Source organism: Ceraceosorus guamensis (genome assembly GCF_003144195.1).
Source record: "Ceraceosorus guamensis strain MCA 4658 unplaced genomic scaffold IE81scaffold_68, whole genome shotgun sequence".
Classification (NCBI taxonomy): domain Eukaryota; kingdom Fungi; phylum Basidiomycota; class Exobasidiomycetes; order Ceraceosorales; family Ceraceosoraceae; genus Ceraceosorus; species Ceraceosorus guamensis.
In genome coordinates this window covers 1-22,739 of record NW_020290063.1, presented here as the reverse complement: position 1 = coordinate 22,739, position 22,739 = coordinate 1, and the positions used below count along the sequence as shown (strand labels likewise).

Here is a 22,739-nt window from a genome sequence, read left to right as displayed (position 1 = left end):
AAGTCTTCGCAGCTCTTGAAAGGGTTCGAGTATGAGGTATTTTACAAGGTCTGCGACTGGGCTATGCGAGTTGTGCGAAGGGCGCTCTTGCAGCGCTGAAGTGATTTGGGGAAGAGTGATGATGAGGATATTGAACGCGAATACACCGACTGGCAGCCTATTCTGATCGGGAATTGAGGACGATGGCTGCCGCGGTTGCAGTGAGTAGGCTCAAAGCTGATGATGCCTTTCCAGAAGAGACGTGCCAGACAGACCTTTAGTCTGCGGCACGCGTCGTCCTCGCATCGGAGTACGATCATCGACGCGACCTTCTTCCTCCCTTTTGCAGAGTCCGCGCGACAGGTGTCGAGTTGATGGATCACTCCCTTGGCCAGAGGACGGCGCAAATGAGGACCACAAGGAGCACAGCAATACTCTCATTCGAGACAATCCCTGGCGCTATAACAGTCCGACTCGTAGCCGATATTCCGTCGCTACTCATCGTTGGCATAGACGCAGGGCCGTCTTTGCTATGTCCCACAAATGTAGACCTGTCGCTTTGGCGCGAGGTAGCGCCAAGTCGCAGACCTAGCGCACTGTTTATGATGCCGCCGACAGGAGCAAGCGGGGCGAATCGTGCAGCTCTGTGACTGGAAGAATCGTGAGTGGCGTCGGGCGAATCATAGTCTTGCTTCTCTGTCCCGCAATACATTCCACGGCTCTCCAATCGAGTCAGAGCTGCCTCGATGCGGTTCAACTGAGACGATGCTGCTCCGTTCATATTTGCAGGGGTAGCTGATTGCCCTGGAGCTTCGTCGTAGTCGGGCTCGGAGACGAGGTTTGGTTCATGTCTGCCCCTCTGCAAAGAGAGCTCATCCACTAAACAAGCCAGGGCCAAGTCCAGCTTGGCTATCCATACACGACGGGATTTTGCGTCTAGAATTTTCGTTCTTGTAGCTTTGCCTTTTCTCTCTAGCGCGGAGCCATTGTGGCCCAGCAGCTCTTCCGGCAACAGGGTAATCTGACTACCACAGACCGATAAAGGCTCTTTTCCCCGCAAAGAGGTTCCCTGCACGAGCGAGGCCAGCAACCTGACGGCGACGCTGACGAATGGTGGCATTTAGCGTATCAGGGACATGTCCAGGGAACAAGTCGCTAGGGTTGGTGCATGTGCCCCCGGCACACACTCACCACTTCTGTGCCATCTCTTCTGCATCCAAGGTATCCCCGCTCATTTCCGGCGCCACATCTGATTGCCCGTCTTCCTCTTGTGCGCTCAGCCAGGTCTCGAGTCGCTGTACACTCCAGCGCACGAGTTGCTGACTGACAGCTCGCGCATCAGCTTGACGAAGAGTGACTGGCTCCGCCGAACGAGGAGGGTTGTGATTGAGCATAGCCGATCGCCTTTGCTCGGGCGAAACGAGCGTCCTGATCAGTTGACCTGCTGCTAAAGGCTCTATCACGGCAAATTCGCTGGCGGTGAGTGAAGCGGTAGAATAGGTGCCTGGATCCAGCACGCTGGATGGAACTTTCCAGCTGCGTCGCAAGGCTCTGAATGAGCATAGAGCTTGCCTGTCACGTAGCTAACTTGAGAGCTCACTTGTGCACTAGACCGCTGCTGCCTTCATCCAAGGACCAGACATGCCTTGTAGACCAGCTGAGAAGGGATGCCAAAGGTTCGAGAATGTTGAGGCTCTCTGCTACACGACGAGCAGTAGCAAGTGGCACCTGTAGGCCATCGAGTCACGCAGGACCGAGCTTAGCTGCTTGTCGGAGATCTTGAGACCACGTTGCTCACCCAGATTTCGTCCCACGGCTCTAGTCCAGCCAGCGTCATGTCGAAATCCATGCGATCGCGGCGCAATCCAAATCGAAGCAGGCCTTCTGCGACTGTGAGGCCTGCACTATGAAGTATCGCGGCGAGGGATACGAATGGCTCAGAGTGCTCAGGATCCATGATGCTGAGCGGTAGATGGCAGAAGAATGAAGAGAGTGAGCAGTCAGCGTACAGAATGCCAAGACATGTGGAGCAGTCCTCTAGCATTCACGCCGAGCTTCTGATCCTCGTAGATCTACCAACTCCATTTCGTCTGGCTCAAGTCGGGACCATCTCCGCCGCGCGATAGCTTCTCCAATGAAGTACTCACCGTACGATGACATGACCATTTATGTGGACGCAGAGTGAGGGACAGAGCTTGCCTCCAGGTCGATTGGATGGCAAGAGGAGGAATCGTAGAGGTAATGGTCTTCTATCAGACAGATCCTTCCACGTCTTTAGACGCCTGGGCGACGTGCTGAGATGGCTAGGTTCCACTAGCGAGCCCGATTCTCGCATCTTGGTAGGTGCAGACATCTGAGCAGCTTGACCATTCTGGGAGATTTGTGGCATGCTGAGCCAGGGAACTTTGTGCTTTTGATCCCCGATGGGCTGGTGCGTGCGTGCATGCGGATCAAGATGACGGATGAACAATGGCGCTGCAAAGACTTTCTCGCGCTCCCATCACACCTTTTCGTGGCCGATGAAAGCAGCGGCGAGCTTGCAGCGGTTGAGGATGGGTCCGATGCCTATAGCTTCAGGTTGGATGTGCGCGACAAGCGTGTGAGCCGTATGGGGGGGTTCAGTGGTAGGAGGCTTGCAGGGCGCATCATCCGAGGATCGGATGGCGTTGGTGAGCCGGAGTGCTCACAGCTTCATACGATTCGATCTTGCGATTGCAGCTAGCCTTAGCCTTGGATCAGGTGGGAGAGGGACTCGGGTCGCGGCGCTCGATCGTTGGGAGAGGTATATATGGCTATTCACGATTCAGATTCAGATTCACGTGATTGTAGCTCTTATTCTTGCGCAACACTCACGACTCACGACTCTTGTCTCACAGGTCAAGCAGCCGTCAAGTCACCGTGGCGTCACGAATGGACATATATATGAAAGAGCGCGGTCCCTCGCGCACAGGTATACGTGCAGCATCTGCAGCGCAGCATCAGGGTCCTGCAAGGCGGCCGTGGTCTGTGCGTGGGATCGGGCGCAGAGAGCTGCTGCGTTGTGCTGTGCGTGCATGTGGGATCTTGGCGCTTTAATTGACGACCACACTCACGACTCCATCCCGAATCACGAATCCTTTCTCAATCTCTTCTGGTCCGCTCTGCGTTCAGTCTCCGATCTTCACAGTCACGCGAGATCGCAAAGCAAACGACAACTATCGAGTTCGTGGTCGCAGTCGCGGTTGCGGTCGCGGTCGATAGCGCGCACGGCTCGCCAGCTGCACTTCTCGAGTCTTGACCGGCCAATTGGTGATCACACGAAAGAGCGCATACATACGCCTGCTGGCTCACCTGGGTAGGCCCTGGCGCCATGAAGGAGACCCTACTGGATGCCAACTTTCCGCGCGATGCACAAGGCAGAACGTACCATGTGAGTTGGTCGGATGTCGGATGCTTGGACCTTGCAAGTACCCATCGCTGCGCATCTCTGACCTCTCTGTCGCTTGACTTCTCTGCTCGTGCAGGTCGGCACCAAGCCGGGAGAGGTAGCAAATCGAATAGTCAGTTTGTACGGCAGTGTGTATGGTGTGTTTGGGTTCGCCGGGCTAACGATGTTGTTGGTCGAGTCAAGATCACAGTGGGAGATCATACACGAGCTAGACGCATTGCGACCAATTTCGACGGTCCGCCTTTGTTCGAGAGTGAATCGCATCGAAAGTTCGTGAGTGTTCTACTACTGACCGACCAGCAAGCCTGTCAACTTTTGCTGAGGTCTTCACGCCCTCAGCTCACAATTACAGGTCTGTTCAAAGGTGTGCCGATTACGGTGGTCTCCATTGGTATGGGATTCAGCGTACGTCGAGATGGGAGCGTGTTACCAAAGAGGCTCGTCTGACCCCAATCTTTCTACCTGCGCAAGCTGGTTGACTTCTTCATTCGCGAAGTGCGGGCAGTCCTGCAAGGCGACATGTTTGTGGTCCGTCTGGGATCGGTGGGTCCCCAAGCAAGCCCCAACGATTCGAACTCTCAGCCCTGACCACGAAACGTGGACATCCTAGTGCGGCTCGCTTTCTCAGGATGCGCCAATCGGCAGCGTCGTCGTTCCACTGCAGAGCGTCGGCGTCTTGCAAAATTACGATGCTTTCTTGGAAGACGCTGCAAATCCAGCCGCTGATGCTGCGCGATGTTACCATATCACAAAGCCCGTAAGTCCGCAATGCCGACAGACCGTAGCTCTTGGCACGAGCACTCAATGCGCGGATCATTCCTTCAACTCCACGTCCAGCTCCCGGCGGATGCTGTCCTCCACAGAGCGCTTGTCGACGCCTTGAAGGCACGCTTGCCTCCAGCACAAGAGTCTGTGTTTGGCGGCCGCCAGCCATCCGTCGTGGATAATCTCGTCAATGCTAGCACAGACAGGTGGGTGCTTGTCACGGGCCCACATCCGCCTACGTCTATGCGAGGTGCTGATGTGATGTGCTGTGCGTGCCAGCTTCTACTCCTCGCAAGGCCGGACCACACCGTTCTTCGAAGATCGCAATAGCGCATTGATAGAACGCATCCAGGCACACGGCGTCTCTACATTCGAGATGGAAACCTATCTCTTGTCTCACCTGGCCCGATCGCACAACCGCGCAGTGCACACAGCAACCGACGGCGAGATGAGGGTCGCTGCGGCGCAGATCGTGTAAGTGGCAAGAGATGCGTTGCAGGTTTACCAGAAGAGCAACTGATGTGACAGCCCCTTGCTCTTCAGGTTTGCCAATCGTACAACAGCTGCATTTGTCACGCCCGCGGAAGTTGAAGTGTTGGAGCGCTGGGCTGGTGGTGCCGTCTGTGAAGCCCTTGTGGCCGCCGAAATCTCTGCAGAGGTGTGTTGTGCAATTCAGAAACTCAGTGCTGCTTGATTTCTTTGCCACGCGCCAGCACCCGCTCCATCGCGACTGACACATCTGTGTCCCTGACTTGGCCATCGCAGAGGCTGCATCCAAAGGGCGTGTGGTCGAGGGAGTGAGCCTGAGATACATGCTGTCGCTCGTAGCACTTGCACATCACCTTCGCGACCCTCCTTGCACGTGCAAGTTGCCACCCGGACGATGAGCCAAAAGAGCGCCCTGCGACCAACAAGACTGCCCTTTGCCATTGCATAGACTGTCGGCCCCCCCCCTCCCCCCCCCCCGAAAGGAGCGCCCGACTGGCGGCGCACGGGCAGATCTGGGCACGTAGACTAATGAAACACGCAGACAGATTCAGCCGTTCGAGTGCGGCAAAGTGGGCGTTGGTGGCGAATCAAGATGCGACCTCGCGGATTCCATCCAGCTCGGCCGATGGCAGCGCGTGCAGATCCGTAGGTCAGAAGCAGCTTTTGCGGTGGAGGGGGCCGGAAATACACGTTTCAAACAGATTTCGGCTACACCAGGGGCGCGTCGGCCAGACAGATCGTGGCAATGTGCGCCCATTTGCCCAAGGCATAGGAACAGGGTGGCAAAACATGATCGGATCCCATGTCGAAAAGAATGACTTCGCGCATATCTACTGACTTGCTCTCTTCTTTCTTCAAATTCCTGACACTTTTTTCTTTCCCCTCTACACGCTTATGGTTGCTTGCTGGCTCGGGCTGACCGGTCTTTGCATCATTAGCGACTGGCACACGTGTCTTGCGCAGGCGCAATCGGTACGTGGATGTTTCTCGACAGGCCGTCATCGGCTGACCTCCTTTAGCATTGCACATAGGCTTTACGAGCGTATGCGAAAAGTCCAGATCCGACATGGCTTCTACCTTTACCATGGTGATCAAGCAAGGTAGCTTTCAAAGCGGACACTGCAGCACCTGGAGCCGTGGATTGAAGTTGATGTTGTGCGCGGCCAGTCTTCTGGCTGCCGTTATTCTATTGCGCCGGCATGCCTCCTGCACGAACGACACATGCTCGCCCCTCTGCTTTCTGAGTGCGCTCAAGAGCTTGAGCGCCCCTCATGGAAAAGTCGCATTGCAAGGCAATTGGCGGTCGGCCCAGCTTATTAAACGTGTTGAAATACACCTTCCCTCGGACGTCACGAACCCTACGACACGCCACGCCATGGCCAAAAGCGCGATGGAGTACCTCGAGGACTATCCCGGCGTGACACAAGTCAAAGCGATGGCTGGTTTCAAGGGGGGCAACAGGCTCCAACCCAAGACTCATTTCAGAGCCAAGTTGATCGTCGAGGGAGACCGTCGATACGTCTTTCGCGATAAGCAGAACAGGTTGATCCATCGCATACCTATGGCGAAGGGGCATCGCTTCTTCAGCAAATCCAGAGTATATTCCGAAGACGTCTTTCATGGAGTCGATCGCCACAGCGAGGCGCGCACCTCTGCGCAAGTGACAGCCTTTCCCAGAATCGCTGACTCGAGGCATCTGGACGAGGAAGCACTGCCCACCAGTGTTGAGGCGGCCATCGATAGAAAGAAAGAGCTAACAGGACTTGCCCTGAAACGCATGAAGTCCGCGCCGGATGTGAGAAAACACAAGGGAAACCCCCTTCGAGCAGAGGAGAGGCAATTGGGGTACAAGGAGGCGTTTCGCAAAAGATTTGATCCGAACAAACGAACATCTCAACTCGAGACGCCTAGAGATCCGGTGCTTCATAGACAACTCTTACGAGTCAACGCGCTGCTGGAGGGAAAACTTGCGTCGGCAGAGGGGCCGGGCAAATCAGCTTCCCAACAGCCGGGTATGACCGGTGAGACTTCAGCTCCCACTGACGAGACGACACCTAGACTTGAGCTCTTGCATCCAGAAAGACCTCGGGGGGAAGGAGGCAGGTTCATCGCCAAATCTTCACAAGCATCAGAAGTCGTCGCTGCATCTTCGGCAGTTCAAAAGGGCTCAGCTTCGACGGGCGAGAAGAGTACCAACATGCATCTCTCGCAGCCAAAGGTACCTCGGGGCAAAAGGGGCAGCTTCACCGCAGAATCCTCAGGGACACAAAAGCGGCCCAAGCTCGGCGGCGCAGACAACTTTGCCCCTCAGCGCAAGACCCGCACTGTTCAGACTCCAACGGAGGGGGCTGCGCTTGCTCATGTGGGCTCAGGTTCCCTAAGGCCAGTGCCTGCTGCGCACGATATTAGACTCTGGACGTTATCGAACCATCGCGGACGCACAAGTGCGGGCGAAGTAGAACGAGCAAGTATGACTGCTCAAGGCCACGGACCACCTGCAACCCTGGAACGTGTCTCACATTCCTCTGATGTTGCGGCCTCACCAAATCATGAAAGCAACCCAGGGCTCAGCTCGCCTTCTCCTCAATCGTCCTACAGACCAGTCATCACCTGGCACACAGGTTCGCCGACTCATTCTGATGCCAACAACGCCCACGCAGCTGCATCTCCGCCTCCAGCAGACGATTTTCACTTCCCTCATATTGTTGGCGACTACGACGCGGACCTAGCGGCATGGCTGCACAGCCCATCGACAAGTCCGAAGAGTCAAGGTCACGCTGCGCACACGGATCCCGTCTCGTCGAGTCATGCATCTGCTGGAATCAATGCAGCTACGAGCCACAACCAAATCGTGCCGGAGACTGCGCACCACGAATCTGATCCAGCTAGTCCTGCGTATCATCACTTTTCGCCGCTCGACAACCATTTCGAGCCTGACGAGCTTGCTCACCTACTTCGGAGCCCGCCCCGAGCATCGCTTTTGCCCCCAGACCACCATGGACTTGCGAGCGAAAATCATCGCATGCATCGGGTACGTTGACTTGGCGTCGCACTCGCGACGATGCTCGGCATGAGCTCAGGCTGACGCCAATGCACTACCTGATCACCAAGCGATCTGTGCAGGTAAAGTCTGTGATGAAGAAGCAATTTCGGCGAGAGCTACACGGATCGACCGCGCGGCTACAGAAAAGGGTCATCATCGACTATCACACTATAAGCAAGCCAGAGCCTCAATGGGCGTTGGCACATTCGATCAAGAAGCACTTTGAGGAATTTCACGGTGGACAAGAGCCCGACTCGGTCATTGTGCAGCACAACTTCTCGCCTTCTGCAGATCCGAAACATCCGGAACGCCCCGCTTGCTTGGTAACAGCATACACGGCACAAGGCACACGGACGCTAGACAATTGCCCAACTGCTGCGCATCAGCCAGAGGTCAAACCAAACGAGCACGTTGTGCATCTCTCTGACAAGTTCCATCCCGTGTACATCAATGAAGTGCGCCAAGTATTCAGGATCAAAGAGATTGCACCTCCCACTCGACCGCGCAAGGCCGGCTACGGAAGGCTGGTCCAGACCAACCATCTGGATGAAGATGGTTTCATCAAGCCAGAACATGTAGGCAAGGAGATCAGCAAACCTCGTCCAGTCAGGGGCCCCTGGACAAGTGTGAGTTGCAGCACTGGTGCATAGTGCGAGTGACGCCTTTGACAAAAATTAGACTTTACCCCCCCCCCTCCCCCTCCGCACTGCATGCAAAGGAAGCCATGATGAGTGGCCAAATGCCAAGAATCCCACCAATGGCTCAAATTCGACCCCTTCGACCAGCAATGCCGCTCGGAGGTTTTGGAGGTAAGAGAAGACGCTTTCAACCGCCTGGTGGCTTGGGCTTCGAAAGGAGCATCGGTGCTGCCAGGGAGATTCCTCGGACGGAGATTGACAATGCAGCGCGCGGCGCATCGAAGAAGGATGCCTCATCGAGCAGAGAACGCGTCTCGAAGCAGACCATTGCGCAGGAGTCCCCCACAGCGCGCGAGGTCACCGCGCCTTTGCAAGGCGGCGCTTTTCCGAGCGCAAAAAGACCTGCAGAAGTGTCAGTAGAGACGCTGAGAAAGGCATCTACAAGACCCGTACAGCCAATGCGCAGTCGGCCCTCGCCTGGGGCATCGCCGCTTTCATCATCCAGCGAAGGCGGCAACGTAGCACGTGCGCAAATCCAGCACGCAAGGATCCACGATCCGACCGACTTGACGCTGGTCAAGAATCGGTCAGACAAGTACGCGTGGAGAGATGTGCACGGCTCGTCCCACAAAAGCTCTACCTCCCGGCCCAGTTCTCCGCAGACCAACGCCTCGTCTGCCACTGCTGCTCCTTCTGCTCACACATCAGCAGCCGCAGCAGCGCATCACGATCCCTTCGACTTTACGATGGATGGTCAGCTAGACAGGTACACGTGGAAAGATCTGCACGACTTGTTGCACGATGACTCTCCGCCCTCCTCGCCCCATCAGACCAGTGTTCAGCCGACGTCTGCGCCTTTTGCGCACGCGAACGCAAAGCGTCATGCCGAGCACTCGACGCAATCCCAAGTCCAAGCGCACCATTCGGACGTTGCTGCAGATTGCGATGCTGCGATGTCTTTGCGCAAGACGACTGGAGCCGGCAGTGCTGGCGGAGGAGGGCTTCTTGACGTCGTACAAGAATGCGCGCACAGGCATAGAAACTCGTAGCAATGGCCATGCACATGCTCGATGATTGTGTGGACATTGGCAATGAGATTCCCTGACACTTGCTTCCATTCGAAAAATGACCAGCTGTACAACTACTTACGTGCGATCAGGACAGCGTGGCGCCTGCGAAGGTCACCTGAACAAGTTCATTCGTTGTTCCTGCGCGCGCAGCGAGAAGCAAGGTGCGGACACGATGTGAGCCTCGAACATCCAATCGCAAGTCTGACTTCTCGCGCTCGCGCAAGTCGAGGAGGAGACTGACCTCTGCCATACGCCTCTTGAACATTTCTCCCGCCTCATCTCCCCACACTTCCCAAGGCGAAGTGCCTTTACCAAGCACCTCTTGCATATGCCTCTTTGCCTGATCCCTAGAAAAGACGGCGACATTGTTGAAAGCGAGCGGAATGGTGCTATCCCATCGCAATAAAAAAGGTTTGCTGGGCGTCTCGAATGGAGCGACCACGGATCTCTGATGAAAGACTTCTTCGTAGAGGTACTGAACATCTTCGATGCTGAACCAAGATCTACGCGGACCTTGACCTTCTGCTTTTCCTTCTCTTCCTCCTCCTTCAAACGTCGCAGGTTTGTCAGAGTGTCCTGCTGAGCGCTGCTGCCTTTGCTGTTGCGCGAAAGAATTTTGCAAAGGATATTTGCGCTCCGAATGTTCCAAGTCGAACGACATCTAAAGCCAAGAAGGACAAACGCGAGATCATATCAAGGTTCTTCGTTGGTAAGCAAGAGAAAACGGGGAAAGACTTGTAGGGCGACTCGATCGTGTGCAGTCGATCGACTGAGCAGCAAAAGAAAAAAAACTTACACGCTCAAACATTTTCCGAGAAGGCTTGCTCGCAAAAGGTTCTTGAGGTCTCCCAGCAATTTCGCAAATGACGTACGTAGCAGCAGCCAATCCAAACATGCTAGGTATAGGTCCTACAAGCAACGCGACGAGAATCGTGGAGAGGGAAAAGAGGTGGATCATCAAATTAAATTCGCAGCTGGACAATGCTGCAGGCTTACCCTCTTGCCAGGAAATCCTGACCATGGTACAGTCTGACTCACCAAGGACGGGCAAAATCCTGACTCTAAAGTCATTGAGCACAGCCAACTCCTCCACATTACCCCTCTCAAACTCTTTCTGATCCAAGGGTAGCAACCCGACGTCCGATTTGGTCTCCGTCGAAAAGACGACCGGGATACCTATCGGCGCGTCCTTTTCATATTGGTGCGCTTTCGAATTCGAGTTGGAAGTGGAGGAGGAAAGAGAGTCGGATATTTGCTGTGATGAAGATGCGGGTACAGCGCGAGAGATGCTATCAAAGCTGGATGCCTCGGGATGGGTCCTAGTCGAAGCAGAAGCGGTGCGGGAGAGCGGATTGCGCGTTGCAAATCTGTCGCTGGACGCTTGGTTTGCAGGTGACAAGAGGGGACTGGCATTCAATTCCTTCAACGACGATCTTCTCCTTTCACCAGCACCAGCAGCGTCTGGTGTCAAAAAAGGTGGCGGTGAAGGAGAGGGTCGAAGCTTATTCACTTTGCCCTCTGCTTCCTCTTGCTCCTTCTGATGCTGGTCATCCATCTCATCGTCAGAACCGCGAAGAGTCGTGTCTCCATCCTCCTCCTCTAGCACCCCCTTCCCTTCCGCCTCGTCCAGAGATTCCAGACCCTCTTCGTCCAGCTCGACACGGACAGCCCCAGGCGTTCCAGGCGTTCCCACAGGTGTCCAATAACCCACATTGGCCGATCCAACGCTCGAGGCGCTCGAAGCTCTTCTCATATGTCTCTCTTGCACCCTTCCTTGGTCTGCCCCTCGCTCGCCTGAAGAAAGCGCAAAAGGGCTCGGGAGTGGATAAGCGCTAGGAGGAGACTTGTTCTCCTTGTCGTTAAACGGTTTCTTGCGCGGAGAGAGCGTGCCGGAGAGGGAGCGGGCAGCTGCGTCGATTTGAGCGCTGAAGGAAGCTGAACTACTCTCGACCAGATCATTGGCCTTCTTATCACTCTTAGCAGCAGCACTGCCCGCCTTCTTCTCGTCCTCTTTTCGACCCGCGCTTTGCTTGCCTTTCGCCACCTCTGCCGACTGCTCTTCACTCTTGCCCACCTGCTCCTTCCTCTTCCCCGTCGTCGGCTTCTCTGGCAATTTGGGAATTCCCATCGCTCTCAACCGTCTCCTCACGTGCCTAGAAAGCGGATCTTCCTTTGTGTCGTTCAGATCCGCAATCTGGATCCTGCTGGGATCTGCTTTAGCACCCGCTCCCATGGAGCTGAAACACCTGATGCCGTTTCTGTAGCAGTACGCGATGAGGTCCACTTTCGTATCCAAATTATCAATGCAATCCACCACGTATGTGGGCCTCTTTGCGTCCCATTGCACAGACGCAGCTCCCAGTAAATCCTCCGCATCTTTTGCGCAAAAGAGTTGATTGATGGCTTCTACGTGTACCCAAGGAGCTATCTTGGCAAAATGATTGGCACAAACGGACACTTTGGACATGCCCACGTCGCAAAGTTGAGCTACTGCGTGCCTATTCAGACTGGAAAGGCTGACTTGGTCGAAATCTATGATCCGAATGTTTCCTACGCCTGAACGTACCAGGGAGAGCGCGCACATGGATCCCACCCCACCCATACCTACCACCACTACAAACGCTTCCCTCAGAGCTCGCATGCCTTGATCGCCCAGGAATGAATAGTGTCGAGCAAGTTGCTCCTTGATCAACGACTCGTCGTACGACTTTGCAGCTTTGTTGCTTGAAGTTCCTGCTTGTCGACGCTGCGAAGAGCCTTTGAGGTGGGAGAGCGAAGAGGCGGAGGCGGAGAAGTGGAGCGGGTGGAGTTGAGATGAGATCGAAGCAGAGAGATGGTGAGAGTGATGACCAGACGAGGAGGAAGGGAGGTGCTGGCTCTGCATAAGATATCGAGGCGTTCCACCATCCACCGACACATCTCCATCTCCTTCTCCTTCCTGCTGCTCCTCCGCGCCCCTCCAATGCTGGACGTGTCCTCTGAAATGCGAGTGTGCACCTCCTTTCTCAATCGCATCTCTCTGCCCTTTCTTCGGATCCTTCTCGCTTAATGTATGCGCACGACCGACTGTAGAAGTAGATGCTTCCCCACTAGGCCCATCTCCGCCTAGGGATGCGATTCTGCCCGCGACGCCCCTCTTGGCTCTCCTCTCCAACTCTCGTCGTCTGGATGATCTATGAGAGCTCTGCACGCTCCACATGGCTCCAGCAGTCAACAAAGACGAGCCGAGAGCTACTATGGCCAGTGTAGTCTTTGGAGATGAGAGAAGAGAGGCGAACAACGTTGTTTCGGACGAGGAGGCAGAGGTGCTGGATGGACGTGACATTGTGACCGAGGTTCTGAGGCAGCGGCTGGGAATGGTGACAGGATGCAACACCGCTTGTTGCTTTGGATGAGAATCTTTTGATCAGGAACCGGCCCTCTTGAGATGCGTGGAGCCGAATGCGGTGGATCCACGACTATCACAGTCTCGTGAGTTCCCCTTGTTGAAGATGGAGTGAAGACCAAAAGGCAAAGGAGGGGAGAAGCAAACGCCCAACAAGAGATGGGCAAGCGGTGACTTTGCCAGCCTCAGGATGGGGACAGCTAGTCGTGCTGAAGAAGAGCAGAAACGAATGGTGATTGAGTCGCACACCTCGCGAACTAGATATGCGATGCTTCAACGATCGAGTCAAGAGCGCATCTCGTGTGATGAGCTTTCCCTTGCCTGCTGGAACAAGGCACCCAATCAGTGAATTGAATCTGAAAGTCGTGAGCCGTGAGTGAATCAGAGTTACCTACAGCCATGAGATGCATTGTGATTTGCATTCGTGATTTGTCGCTTCGCTTTCGATCTTCTGTTGCGTTGCGCATATATGTGCTCCACCTCGCTCATCCGGGCAGGCTTCTCGTACGACAAAAAGGAGTGCGCATCCCAGCCCGTAGAGAATCACGTGAGTCGCCGCTATATATACAAGCATGCAGCACCGAGTCTCAAAACTCACATCCAGCAGCAACGTCGTGCATACACGCGGGCAATGCTGGCTGTGAAAGCCGAGCAGAGCTACTCAGAGTGATTCGTGATGCAAGACTCCACTCAAGGGCTACTTGGCTTGTACCTCATCACCATCTACCAATCCTTTCATTCACGGTTCGCAGGCACAGCGCGGCTGCCCGCCATATCAACGACACCCGGAACGCCAAGAGTCTCACAGCGCGAGGTAGACCGGCGAAGATAGCGTCTCTTCTCCGCGCGCGAGAGTAAGATGCAACAGGTCTAACACCCGCGCACTTGGACGCCGCCCATCCTTCGCTCGCACCGCGCTGCACGACCGATCGACCGACCATTCTTCCTTGTTCACCTAATTCGTCGAGCGCTTCATCCACAGCCAATATGAGACGGGCTCAATCAACACATGGCCCAGGTCAGGGGCATGAACATGGACATGGAAACGGGCATGGTGCATCGCATTCTCTCTCTTCTCAAGCTTCTCAGACCTCCATCTCCTCCTCGCACGTATCCACGCCCACCACATCCACCTCGATGAGCGGCTTCGGTGCAAATCTCGACGAATCAGACTCTTCCCAAGCTGTGGGCGAAAAGTCTTTCTGCTCCCCTGCGATGATCAACATCCTCCTCGTACCTGCTCATCCGCATGTGCCCAAAGAGGAATTTGAAAGATGGAGCAAGGCAGTCAAATACTTTGAGAATGTCAGGTTGAGCGATTTGCCTCCGAGCAAGAATGGGGCTAGAAGAGTGGGTGAGTCGAGAAGGATCGCACGTATGCTATCCTTTCAGAGGTAGAGCTGACACGTCGCACGCTGTGTGATGCGGCGCTTCTTTCAAATCGATGCACAGGCAGCAACACGCCCTTGGGCAAAAAGGGCGAGGTTCACATTTCCTTCATCACCTGGTATGACTCATCGCATGATTTCCTATCTCCTTTTAGCGTGCATCGGCAAGTCCTGGGCGTATTGGGATTGGGAACATCAACTTCGGATGGGAGACATCGACATGCGTTGGAAAGAGCTCCGACGAGATTGAAGAGGGACCATCCCTACGCTTTGAGTCATCGCGTGTGGGCATTCGATATTGGCGCTGTCAGGCCTCAAACGATGGATCTGAGCTCCCTCATGGCTGCGGTCAACGATCAGACTGAGGAGGAAGAGGATGAGGACGAAGCTGGATCTGGAAGTGTGCGAGGGTATGATCTCTCGGGAAACAGCGCAAAGACATCTAGCCCTTCTACTTCTAGCCCTTCACGATCTAAGCGCGCTTCATCTGGAGGTTTTACGGGAAGAGACGTGCAGGATTTAGTCGTCTTTCCAGCAGTGAGGGCCGATTTGAAGGATGTGAAATTTTATCTGCGCACCCTCTTGCCGGAGTTTATAGCTCAGGTGGTGGACAACTTGCAATTGGCGGTGGATGCTTTGCAAGGCACGCCGCTCGAAACACCTCGAGAGACGCTGGTCAACGCTCTAGGATCTTCGTCCGGCTCGAGATCAGGAGACTCGGGCTACAGGGGCGAGGGAAAGGCGTCTGCTGGTCAAGAGATAATGCATCGCGGTCCCGTGTCACCTACGGGCGATATGGGAACCGTCTCCAGTCCATTGAGCATACCCTTGCCCCATCAGCATGCGCCCACTTCCCCGGGCCCTCTGACCTCGCCAACCAGCGCCACTTCGCGCGCATCGGCCTTCTTCAGCTCTTTTAGCTCCTCATCCAAATCTACTGGCACAGTCGACTCTTCGGCAGCGTCGCAATCTTCAAGTCCCGGATCCTCCAGCGTCGCAGGGGGCGCACTCGCCACTGCTGCTCTATCCTCCGCCTCATCCACATCCGCCTCTTCGTCAGCCATCTCGAACAAAGTTCGCAAGTCGATCAAGAGACAAAGCGTGGGACTGACGGGTCCGCACGGCTTGGGACGATTTTCCAAAGTCAAGGCCGATGCTGCTCTGCTTTGTGGAGATTTGTGGAGCGCTTTGAGCGGGTATGATACGGCTTTGGGAGCTATCGGAAGAGAGAGAGCTTTGGCAGGAGGGGCGGATGCGGTCTGGTACGCTGGAGCTCTGGAAGGTTGGGCGGTTGCCAGAGTGCTTGTTAGACGGATGGGCGGAAGCGTGGAAGAAAAGGTGGGTGTGGTTCGAATAGACCTCACGCAACCTTGTCGTTGCCGGCTTGTGCTTACGCGTGTTGACCCTTGCTCTTCGTTGCATCAAAGGCTCCGGCCTCTTCGCTACCGGGAGGTAGCTCAACCAGCACAGTCAAAGAAAAGGACAAGAAGGGATCGGAAAAGGAAAGGGATGGAACAAACGAGAAACCGTTTGCGGGTACGCCGTGGGCCGATATCGCCGAAGCGTATGCTCTAGCCATCCAGATCTACTCCAAGTGTCTAGCTCCTCTTTCTTACCTCTTGGAGCCTGCCAAATTCGTGACGGCTGATTCGCCGCGAGACTATACGCATCCGCTGATCCACGCCAGCGCATGCTTGGCGTATTCTCGCTTCTTGCTGGCAATTTGGGCCAGCGGTGGATATAATGGCGAAGCGTTCGACCAAATGATTTATGGAGGAATACCGCCCGTACTGGCAGAGACTACGCGTCCAACCACCGCGACCTACATTCAACACTCGACGGCTTGCAACATTCAAAGGTACGAGATTGCAGCGCCAGCTTCGCAAGCTTTGACGCACAGCTTTGCGGCGCTCAAACCTGCCGATCAGATCTTCATTTTGAGCTCGTCGGCTAGCGTGTTTGGATGCATTGGGTTCGCTAGGAGAGAGACGTACTTGCTCAGACAGATGCAGGTGGTCCTGCTCGGCATGTTTGCCAGAACCATCACGGACAGATCTGCAGCACAGCAAGATAGGTCCTTTGCAGATAGACCCTTTGTCAGTTCCTATTCGGACGACGTAGTGCGCACGCTAGAGATTGCCCGCAAGGTGTGCGACGAAGCTTATGCAATCCAGCCGGAGAAGGGAGCTGCTTGGAACGTGCTGGCTCTTGCTCAGGGGGTACTGGATGTGCACGGCATCAGCACCGACGTACCAACCACCAAACACATCTCTAGGGAACACTTTCTGTCCAGATATTTGAGATTCGACGAGCTAGTCTCAGATTTGAGGGAGGACGATGGAGGATCAGAGGAGGAGGAGGAGGCAGAAGGACCGGAAGGAGCAGCAAAGAGGGAATACTTGCGACATGCAGCTGGCGTCAGGGCTTCTTGGGGTGCTCAAGCGAGCTTGGAAGGACTTGGATCGAGCCGCGCGGAAAGCATCTCTGGCGTTTCGTTATTACAAGACGAGGCGCCGTTCGGCTGGGCCGAGCAGCAGATGGCTCTGTTGCGCGACACGATAGGCATTTGCGAGATGCTAGGCGATGAAACGTCGGCTGTGTTCTTTGCTTCTTTGCTGCTCAGGGATTTCCATTGGTTATTGGCACCGTCCGAACAAGCTCATTTGATTGCGGCCATCCACAAAGCGACGCAAGATGCGAGGCTGGAAAGAGGCAGCAGGACACTCAAGGTCAAGTACTGGGGCCCACCTGAACCGGTCGTCGATATTGAGGCTATTCCTATCGATCCCGAACGAAAGACGTTCACGAGACCTGCACACGAGATTAGGAACGGCTCTGGCGAGAATGCGCCAGACTTATTGCAGCTCAATGCGCCGGCCGGACTCGACAATCCCTTTTTCTGGAATCACGGATCCAGCGGAATGTCAGGCAATCCGGCAAACACGGAGTCTGTAAACGCTGCAGGGACAAAGATGGCGGCGGTGTGCGACGAACCTTGCGGGTTCGTGGTCACCTTGCAAAATACCTTTTCCGTCGGCTTGGAAATAGATTGTATCAAGCTGGAGACTAGCGGTGCAGATTTTGTGCCGGACGAATTGAGAGGGATCGTCATGCCGCCCTTGTCCACGCATCAGATTCTCCTCACGGGCACACCGACCAAAGTGGGCACGACTCGCGCCAGGGGATGCAGTATTGCGCTATCGGGATGCGCGCCTCGTAGCTTCAGGGTACTCAACAAAGACGCAAAGGACAAGGTGCAGATTGCTCAGAGTAACGAATTGGACGATAGGCGCTTGAAGATCAAGGCTACGGGACTAGATGCTAGACCCCTCGTTCTTGCTCAGGCTAGAATGGCTGCTGCTTTACAACGCAACGAAAGTTCAACTAGTGCTGATGTGACCAACAAGAAAATCGTCTCGACCCCCAGCAGCAAGATTGTTTCTTGTCAAGTGGTCGACCCCCAACCTCTGCTCGTCCTTCAAAGCGCCTCCACGCCCCACGGCTCCCTCGTCCTCCTAGATGGCGAAATAACCACGATCAGGTTGCAGGTGTTGAATGCGGGAACTTTACCGGTGGATTGGATTCGTCTGTCTTTTATGGACAATCTGAGCGAAAAGATGAAGAAGGAGCTCAACGAAGGAGAACTGAACTCTTCGCAGGCTTTTTTGGCCGAGGATAAGTTGCTGCGCTCACCCGTGCTCAGCTATTCGCTCTCACCTAGGCACGCAAAGCACCAGGTCTCACCCGGCGAGACGCGCGAGTTGCAGGTGGACGTGAGAGCGCGCGTAGGCTGTACGCATCTGAGCATCTTTGCGGATTATGCCTACGTCGACGGACCTGGAAGAGGTGGATTACAAACGGACGAAGCGCGCGATTGGTATCATCGAAGACTGAGCGTACCGCTAGCCATCACTGTCCTACCCGTTGTTGAGCTGGGCAAGCTGGAGGTGAAGACGCTCAGACCTTACGAAGCGGTCAGGACTTTGGCGGATGGACTCAAGGCGCTGGAAAGGGCGGGAGGCGGTTTGCCTGACGGCTTGGCTGATGCCAAGTTGTTTGAGAGATTGCTCCAAGGCAGACCGGACAAGGAATGCCTCGTCTCTTTTCCTATTGTCAATGCGCACCGCAATAATGTGGAAGTTGTCGTTTCCCTCAAAGATGGTGAGTCTGGACAAGTGCCCCTTAGTCAGGCAGGTAAGCGATCGAGAGTTATGAAGTGCTGAACTTGTTCATGTGCTGTGTTCCGCGCGCTGCAGAAGCCTATCACTCCAAGCTTCGAGTCCGACGATCCCTTCCTCAAAATGCGCGAGCTCAGATCGTCTTTCCCTTTCCAAGGCTGGACATTTCGACAGAAGAGCTGGACAGACCCATCCCTTCTCTATCCTCGCGCCAATTCGTCGTGCCCAAATCCAAATCATCGCCGTCCGAGCAGGCCGTCGCGCGAGCTAGATTTTGGCTTGCGCAAGATATTGTGGCAAAGCTTTCTGGTTGGAGGGAACGCGCGTCTGCCGTCCTATCTGATGGCATCGGGGGAGCGAATCAACACGCGTCTCTTGAAGGAGCGTCCACGAATGCTAGAAGTTCGAGTGCGAGATGGATCGACAGGAGTACTGGAAGAAAAGGCTACATCGATCTCTCATCGTTGATGGTCGCTGATGATCACCTTCAATGTCTGCGCCAGGACCCTCTCTCGCTTTCACTGCATATCTCGGCATTCGCAGGTGGAGACGCTGTGCAGGAAAATGGACTGGTCGGTTCTGAGGAGGCGAATGGACGATTGTCATCCGAGAAAGATGCAAATGAGGGCGTTCAGCGTACTAATGGTACGCTCAACAACGGTGTGCGATCCGCATCCAAGGTGCGCACAGAGTTGAGCGAGCGGACGCTGCGCACTACAGCAGAGACGTACATCGACATTGTCGGCACAATGCGTAACGAGAGCGCGCGCAAATTGCGCTTGACGTATCGTTTGATTCCTATTGCAGCATCATCCTCATCATTTTTGAGCAGCTCTTCCGATTCTGCTTCCGCTTTCTCCGCGCAACAACAACAGCAACCACAGCAGCAACAGCAACAACAGTCCAACGATCCGCTCCTGGCCAACATCCTCGTGACTTCTGGCAATTTGACCGGCAACATCTCGCCTTGGCCCGTACTGCCCGATCAAAAAGGTCACTTCAGTGCTGGCCTCACCTTCCTCGCAAAGGGTCAATACAACTTTATCGCCGTCATCGAGGAATGTCCCACTTTCCAAAGCAGAGGCTTCTCATCCGACTCGCGCCAACATTTCTACGGCGCCGGCGTCGAAGCGAAGGATTCGCATTCGGCCGACGCTGCTGCTGCTGCTGCTGCTGCTGCTGCGAGACAAGCGCTAGAGATGAGAGCTCGCGTTCAGGTACCTTTTAAGGTCATCGTTGACGAGAGACCCGAAGGTTGAGGGCATGTGGTGCTTTGGTATTTGTACGCAATCTGACCCGTCACCTTTGCCCTTATTTCAAAAAAAAAAAAAATGCACGCATGTTTGACACTAGGCACCCAGATTCGAGAGAGTGGCCCGGCTTTGCACAGTTCAAAGACGGTGCTTCGATTCGCTTGCCATATTCGTACAAAAGCGCCTGGCGGCTCGGAAGTCTGACAAGGGTCATGTGACAAGGTGGTAAGACTTGCGCGCTATGCGTCGCTGTCGGCGCTGGACAATAGAGATGCGACAGCTACCGGCTGCAGAGTGACCAGAATATCGTTGAGTATGCTGCGACGGATTCCAAAGCAAAAGGAGTTCGGCACAAGTCCATCAGCGACGCATACATTGTTTGTGCCGCGGTCGCTGAATTTGCAATCGACTGCTCTTCACTCACCCGGTCAAGATATCGTTGGACGAAGCGATGCTCATCAGCTCGTCCTCAGCATCCACGAGCGCATCCATGATGTGCTCAGCAGCCTTGATCTCCCAAGTCGCCGGTCTGCCGGAAGAAGCACCCTCTGCAGCGATCCTAGTTCGGCTTCCTTCCACGCTCGGGCGAACACTTTGGCTGACGTTCCCTGCAGCAGTCGCAGGGGGTAATGGCAGACCAAATCTTTCCGCATTCTCTTCTGCGCCAGCCAAAGAGGCGTCCAGACCTGTCAATGTCGTGCTGGCCATTTCGGATCTTTGCACGCCAGACTTGGTGAGGATGGTGGAAGATGCTCGGGCCAAGAGGCGCAGGACCAGGGCGGCTGTTGCAGCTACGCCCAGCGGTGCCCCGCTCGTTGCATCCATCGGCGTCCTCGTCACGACAAAAGGTACAGCGTCAGGCCGGTCGATTGTGCCCCTGCCAAGTACCAATTTGCGCTTCAAAGTTGCCAACTCTGCTCCTACCCTTCGACCACCGTCCGTCTGCTCTACGATGCTAGATCGATCCAGCGGCTTGGAAGGCTGGATGGTCTGGTAAGCAATCCAGCGTTCTCGATCTTCCTTCAGATCAAATGCTGGCTCTGCAGAAGGCAAGTGCGCCTTGATGTGAGAGCGAAGCAGCGTGACGGCAGAGCTCGCTTCCAAGTCGGGAGGCAGTGCGTAAGAGCATGTCAGCCAGCCGCAGCGCCCTCGAGCTGCTGGCGTTGCGTGCGCGCAGTGAACGTGAACAGCAAGGTCGTCGTGACTGGCACACGCTCTGTTGGTGCACTGCCGCCATTTGCACTCGAAGCGGCGCGCATCTGTTCCCGAAGTGAGACGCAAATGGCGGTCAGCATAGCGCATTGAGGTGCTGTCCGCTCTCCATCGTCCTATGACGTACTCACAAGACCTGTCCTTGAGATCGATGCCGCTTATGACAAACACATTGCCACCATGGACGATTGCAGAAGCCCCGCTGAACACGTGCGAGACTTGTCGGATCACGTCTGCAGGAGGAATCAAGGCTGAAATGTTGGGATGCTGCAAGAACGGCGAGAACTGATCTCTATAAGTGGTCCAGACCTCCATCTGAGACACTTCGGAGCCAGGCTTCAACTCGTAGACTGCTCGCAACCTGTGCAAGGGCGTGAGAACGTCAGACATTGCACGCCGATCAGTCCATATCGAGCGCGCCGACTCACCAAGTAAAGAGTCGCTCCGGTTCCGGTAAGGACTTCATATCATCAAGCTCTTTGCTGTTGAGCCACCTTTGCGTCCTGCCCTGTTGCTGAGCACTCAAAGCCATTCTTTGCCTCTCCTCATAAGCCCTTCGAGTTGGCACGTCGGTGTACAACTTTCTGAAGAGGTCCGGGCGCGTAGAATTCGGCGTTTCCCTGTCCCAGACAGCTCGTTTGTGCGTCAGCTGCTTGATTAAAAGCCTAATCATGCCAGACACATCCCTCGGTCGTTCTCTGTGATGTTGAGGGTCTGTCGAGTCCGGAGCGTGTCCCCTCAACTGCGTCACTCCACCATCCGCAAGTCGGATCGCGTTGTTGTTATTCTTGAGCAGCTGATACAAGCAGTCCAGCGCGCTTTCGGTGAGTGTCGCATCGCCCCTTACAGCGAGCAGCTCTGCGCACCTCTTGGCGACCGCGTCCACCTTGGCAGGGTCGCCAAAGATTGGCTCATTGCGCTCATTGTCTGCAATAGCACCAAGGCTTCGCAAAGATGCCAAGACGACTTGCCTGTCTTCGGAGTGGGTCGCAAAGTGAATAAGTCGTGCAAGGATGGTGTTGGCAGAGATCTCGATAGCGCTAGGGCCCGTAGTGGAAGCGCCTGACCCGCCCACCGCTGCGCTTTCGGGATGTGGAGGCACTGCCGAGCCACGGCCCACCGCAGCCTCGCTACTAGCAACGTCGGACTTCTTGAGTCTGCCGTAAAAGGGTAGCTTGGGACCAACCGCCTCGCAAATATCCAACCAGGCGCCTTTCATCTCTCGTACCATTTCCAACTCTGTCCAGCTATCATCCTCTTGATCCAAAGCCGATAAAGAGAGCACATCCGCAAGCATTCCAATCAGATTTCGTCCACGGGCAATAAGTGTGGCGTTTTCGGATCTCGTGCTAAGATTGCGAATCACCTGCGTGGCATTCAGTGCCCGCAGAGCGAGGGCAAAGTGTGCTGCGTCGCTAGAAGGCATGAAAGAAGCACCCTTGTGTGGCTCGTCTTCGACATTCGCCAAGGCTGAAGCCGGGGCCGAGAGTGCCCCAAGTCTGGTGGCTGATCCTGAATGACCCTGCTCGAGCGCCAGTCGTTGCTTCTTTCGAAGAGCGGCGGGACTTCGCGACTCGGAGTAAGAGAGATCGACGGGCACCGGTTGACCCAAAAGCATGGCGCCTCGGTCAGGTGACTCGGGCGTCTCAAAGAATAGAGGATCCCAGGCTTTGCGTGGAGCCCCTTGCAATGCTGCGATGACGCGCAGGGGAAAGCTTAGAAGGGCATCCAGAAGACCTGGCCAGCGCTCGAGCAGAAGATGATCCGAGTGATGGTAGGAGGCGTGCAGTAGCCTGGAGAGAGCCCAATCTATGTGCGATGGTAATGTGCTCCGAAGGGACAAATAGAGGCGATTGGATGGACCGGGCAGCAGGTTGTATGCTACGGGGAAAAAAAAAAAAAAAAAAAAAAA

The 22,739-nt window shown here is 55.1% G+C and overlaps 7 protein-coding genes across 7 annotated transcripts; 4 read left to right on the top strand and 3 right to left on the bottom strand.

Annotated features, from left to right (window-relative positions):
• Positions 1 to 4: 4 nt before the first annotated feature.
• On the bottom strand, positions 5 to 2,794 carry IE81DRAFT_342731 (hypothetical protein). The gene is made up of 5 exons (XM_025515712.1): positions 2,127 to 2,794; positions 1,778 to 1,940; positions 1,580 to 1,707; positions 1,171 to 1,515; positions 5 to 1,082 (listed from the first exon to the last, which is right to left on the bottom strand). Exons 1-5 carry the CDS (start codon positions 2,366 to 2,368, stop codon positions 359 to 361), a joined length of 1,602 nt encoding a protein of 533 aa, XP_025367570.1. The 5' UTR covers positions 2,369 to 2,794; the 3' UTR covers positions 5 to 358.
• A 268-nt stretch (positions 2,795 to 3,062) lies between these two features.
• IE81DRAFT_325577 (purine and uridine phosphorylase) lies at positions 3,063 to 5,136 on the top strand. Its single transcript, XM_025514563.1, has 10 exons — positions 3,063 to 3,388; positions 3,483 to 3,518; positions 3,590 to 3,679; positions 3,746 to 3,811; positions 3,878 to 3,949; positions 4,017 to 4,163; positions 4,244 to 4,377; positions 4,451 to 4,645; positions 4,715 to 4,829; positions 4,937 to 5,136. Exons 1-10 carry the CDS (start codon positions 3,329 to 3,331, stop codon positions 4,970 to 4,972), a joined length of 951 nt encoding a protein of 316 aa, XP_025367569.1. The 5' UTR covers positions 3,063 to 3,328; the 3' UTR covers positions 4,973 to 5,136.
• Positions 5,137 to 5,414: 278 nt separating this feature from the next.
• On the top strand, positions 5,415 to 8,765 carry IE81DRAFT_221650 (hypothetical protein). The gene is made up of 3 exons (XM_025511052.1): positions 5,415 to 7,691; positions 7,772 to 8,329; positions 8,426 to 8,765. The coding sequence occupies exons 1-3, from the start codon at positions 5,727 to 5,729 to the stop codon at positions 8,429 to 8,431; spliced, it is 2,529 nt and encodes an 842-aa protein (XP_025367568.1). The 5' UTR covers positions 5,415 to 5,726; the 3' UTR covers positions 8,432 to 8,765.
• IE81DRAFT_325576 (hypothetical protein) lies at positions 8,190 to 9,521 on the top strand. The gene is made up of 2 exons (XM_025514562.1): positions 8,190 to 8,329; positions 8,426 to 9,521. The coding sequence occupies exon 2, from the start codon at positions 8,461 to 8,463 to the stop codon at positions 9,388 to 9,390; it is 930 nt and encodes a 309-aa protein (XP_025367567.1). The 5' UTR covers positions 8,190 to 8,329; positions 8,426 to 8,460; the 3' UTR covers positions 9,391 to 9,521.
• On the bottom strand, positions 9,166 to 13,179 carry IE81DRAFT_325572 (hypothetical protein). The gene is made up of 4 exons (XM_025514561.1): positions 10,450 to 13,179; positions 10,208 to 10,320; positions 9,653 to 10,072; positions 9,166 to 9,549 (listed from the first exon to the last, which is right to left on the bottom strand). The coding sequence occupies exons 1-4, from the start codon at positions 12,734 to 12,736 to the stop codon at positions 9,523 to 9,525; spliced, it is 2,847 nt and encodes a 948-aa protein (XP_025367566.1). The 5' UTR covers positions 12,737 to 13,179; the 3' UTR covers positions 9,166 to 9,522.
• Positions 13,180 to 13,409: 230 nt separating this feature from the next.
• On the top strand, positions 13,410 to 19,693 carry IE81DRAFT_368295 (hypothetical protein). The gene is made up of 4 exons (XM_025517136.1): positions 13,410 to 14,150; positions 14,249 to 15,522; positions 15,612 to 18,345; positions 18,441 to 19,693. The coding sequence occupies exons 1-4, from the start codon at positions 13,784 to 13,786 to the stop codon at positions 19,619 to 19,621; spliced, it is 5,556 nt and encodes a 1,851-aa protein (XP_025367565.1). The 5' UTR covers positions 13,410 to 13,783; the 3' UTR covers positions 19,622 to 19,693.
• A 6-nt stretch (positions 19,694 to 19,699) lies between these two features.
• On the bottom strand, positions 19,700 to 22,710 carry IE81DRAFT_325570 (hypothetical protein). Its single transcript, XM_025514560.1, has 4 exons — positions 21,256 to 22,710; positions 20,959 to 21,188; positions 20,040 to 20,874; positions 19,700 to 19,933 (listed from the first exon to the last, which is right to left on the bottom strand). Exons 1-4 carry the CDS (start codon positions 22,443 to 22,445, stop codon positions 19,855 to 19,857), a joined length of 2,334 nt encoding a protein of 777 aa, XP_025367564.1. The 5' UTR covers positions 22,446 to 22,710; the 3' UTR covers positions 19,700 to 19,854.
• Between the last annotated feature and the right edge of the window lie 29 nt (positions 22,711 to 22,739).

Bases quoted from the DNA above. Each gene is read 5' to 3' on its own strand.
- IE81DRAFT_325570 (XM_025514560.1), bottom strand. From the start codon at position 22,445: ATGCTTTTGGGTCAACCGGTGCCCGTCGATCTCTCTTACTCCGAGTCG. The intron at 21,189-21,255 runs GTGAGTCGGCGC...GCCCTTGCACAG, and splicing joins CCGGAGCGACTCTTTACTTG to GTTGCGAGCAGTCTACGAGT. The intron at 19,934-20,039 runs GTGAGTGAAGAG...AATCCGTCGCAG, and splicing joins TCCAACGATATCTTGACCGG to CATACTCAACGATATTCTGG.
- IE81DRAFT_325577 (XM_025514563.1), top strand. From the start codon at position 3,329: ATGAAGGAGACCCTACTGGATGCCAACTTTCCGCGCGATGCACAAGGC. The intron at 3,950-4,016 runs GTGGGTCCCCAA...TGGACATCCTAG, and splicing joins TTGTGGTCCGTCTGGGATCG to TGCGGCTCGCTTTCTCAGGA. The intron at 4,646-4,714 runs GTAAGTGGCAAG...CTTGCTCTTCAG, and splicing joins GTCGCTGCGGCGCAGATCGT to GTTTGCCAATCGTACAACAG.
- IE81DRAFT_342731 (XM_025515712.1), bottom strand. From the start codon at position 2,368: ATGCCACAAATCTCCCAGAATGGTCAAGCTGCTCAGATGTCTGCACCT. The intron at 1,941-2,126 runs GTGAGTACTTCA...TCTACCGCTCAG, and splicing joins AATGGTCATGTCATCGTACG to CATCATGGATCCTGAGCACT. The intron at 1,516-1,579 runs GTGAGCTCTCAA...CTTGCGACGCAG, and splicing joins AGCAGCGGTCTAGTGCACAA to CTGGAAAGTTCCATCCAGCG.
- IE81DRAFT_221650 (XM_025511052.1), top strand. From the start codon at position 5,727: ATGGCTTCTACCTTTACCATGGTGATCAAGCAAGGTAGCTTTCAAAGC. The intron at 7,692-7,771 runs GTACGTTGACTT...CTGATCACCAAG, and splicing joins AAAATCATCGCATGCATCGG to CGATCTGTGCAGGTAAAGTC.
- IE81DRAFT_368295 (XM_025517136.1), top strand. From the start codon at position 13,784: ATGAGACGGGCTCAATCAACACATGGCCCAGGTCAGGGGCATGAACAT. The intron at 15,523-15,611 runs GTGGGTGTGGTT...GTTGCATCAAAG, and splicing joins GCGGAAGCGTGGAAGAAAAG to GCTCCGGCCTCTTCGCTACC. The intron at 18,346-18,440 runs GTGAGTCTGGAC...CGCGCGCTGCAG, and splicing joins TGTCGTTTCCCTCAAAGATG to AAGCCTATCACTCCAAGCTT.
- IE81DRAFT_325576 (XM_025514562.1), top strand. From the start codon at position 8,461: ATGGCTCAAATTCGACCCCTTCGACCAGCAATGCCGCTCGGAGGTTTT.
- IE81DRAFT_325572 (XM_025514561.1), bottom strand. From the start codon at position 12,736: ATGTCACGTCCATCCAGCACCTCTGCCTCCTCGTCCGAAACAACGTTG. The intron at 10,321-10,449 runs GTGAGTCAGACT...CGTTGCTTGTAG, and splicing joins CAGGATTTTGCCCGTCCTTG to GACCTATACCTAGCATGTTT. The intron at 10,073-10,207 runs GTAAGTTTTTTT...TCTTGGCTTTAG, and splicing joins CTCGGAAAATGTTTGAGCGT to ATGTCGTTCGACTTGGAACA.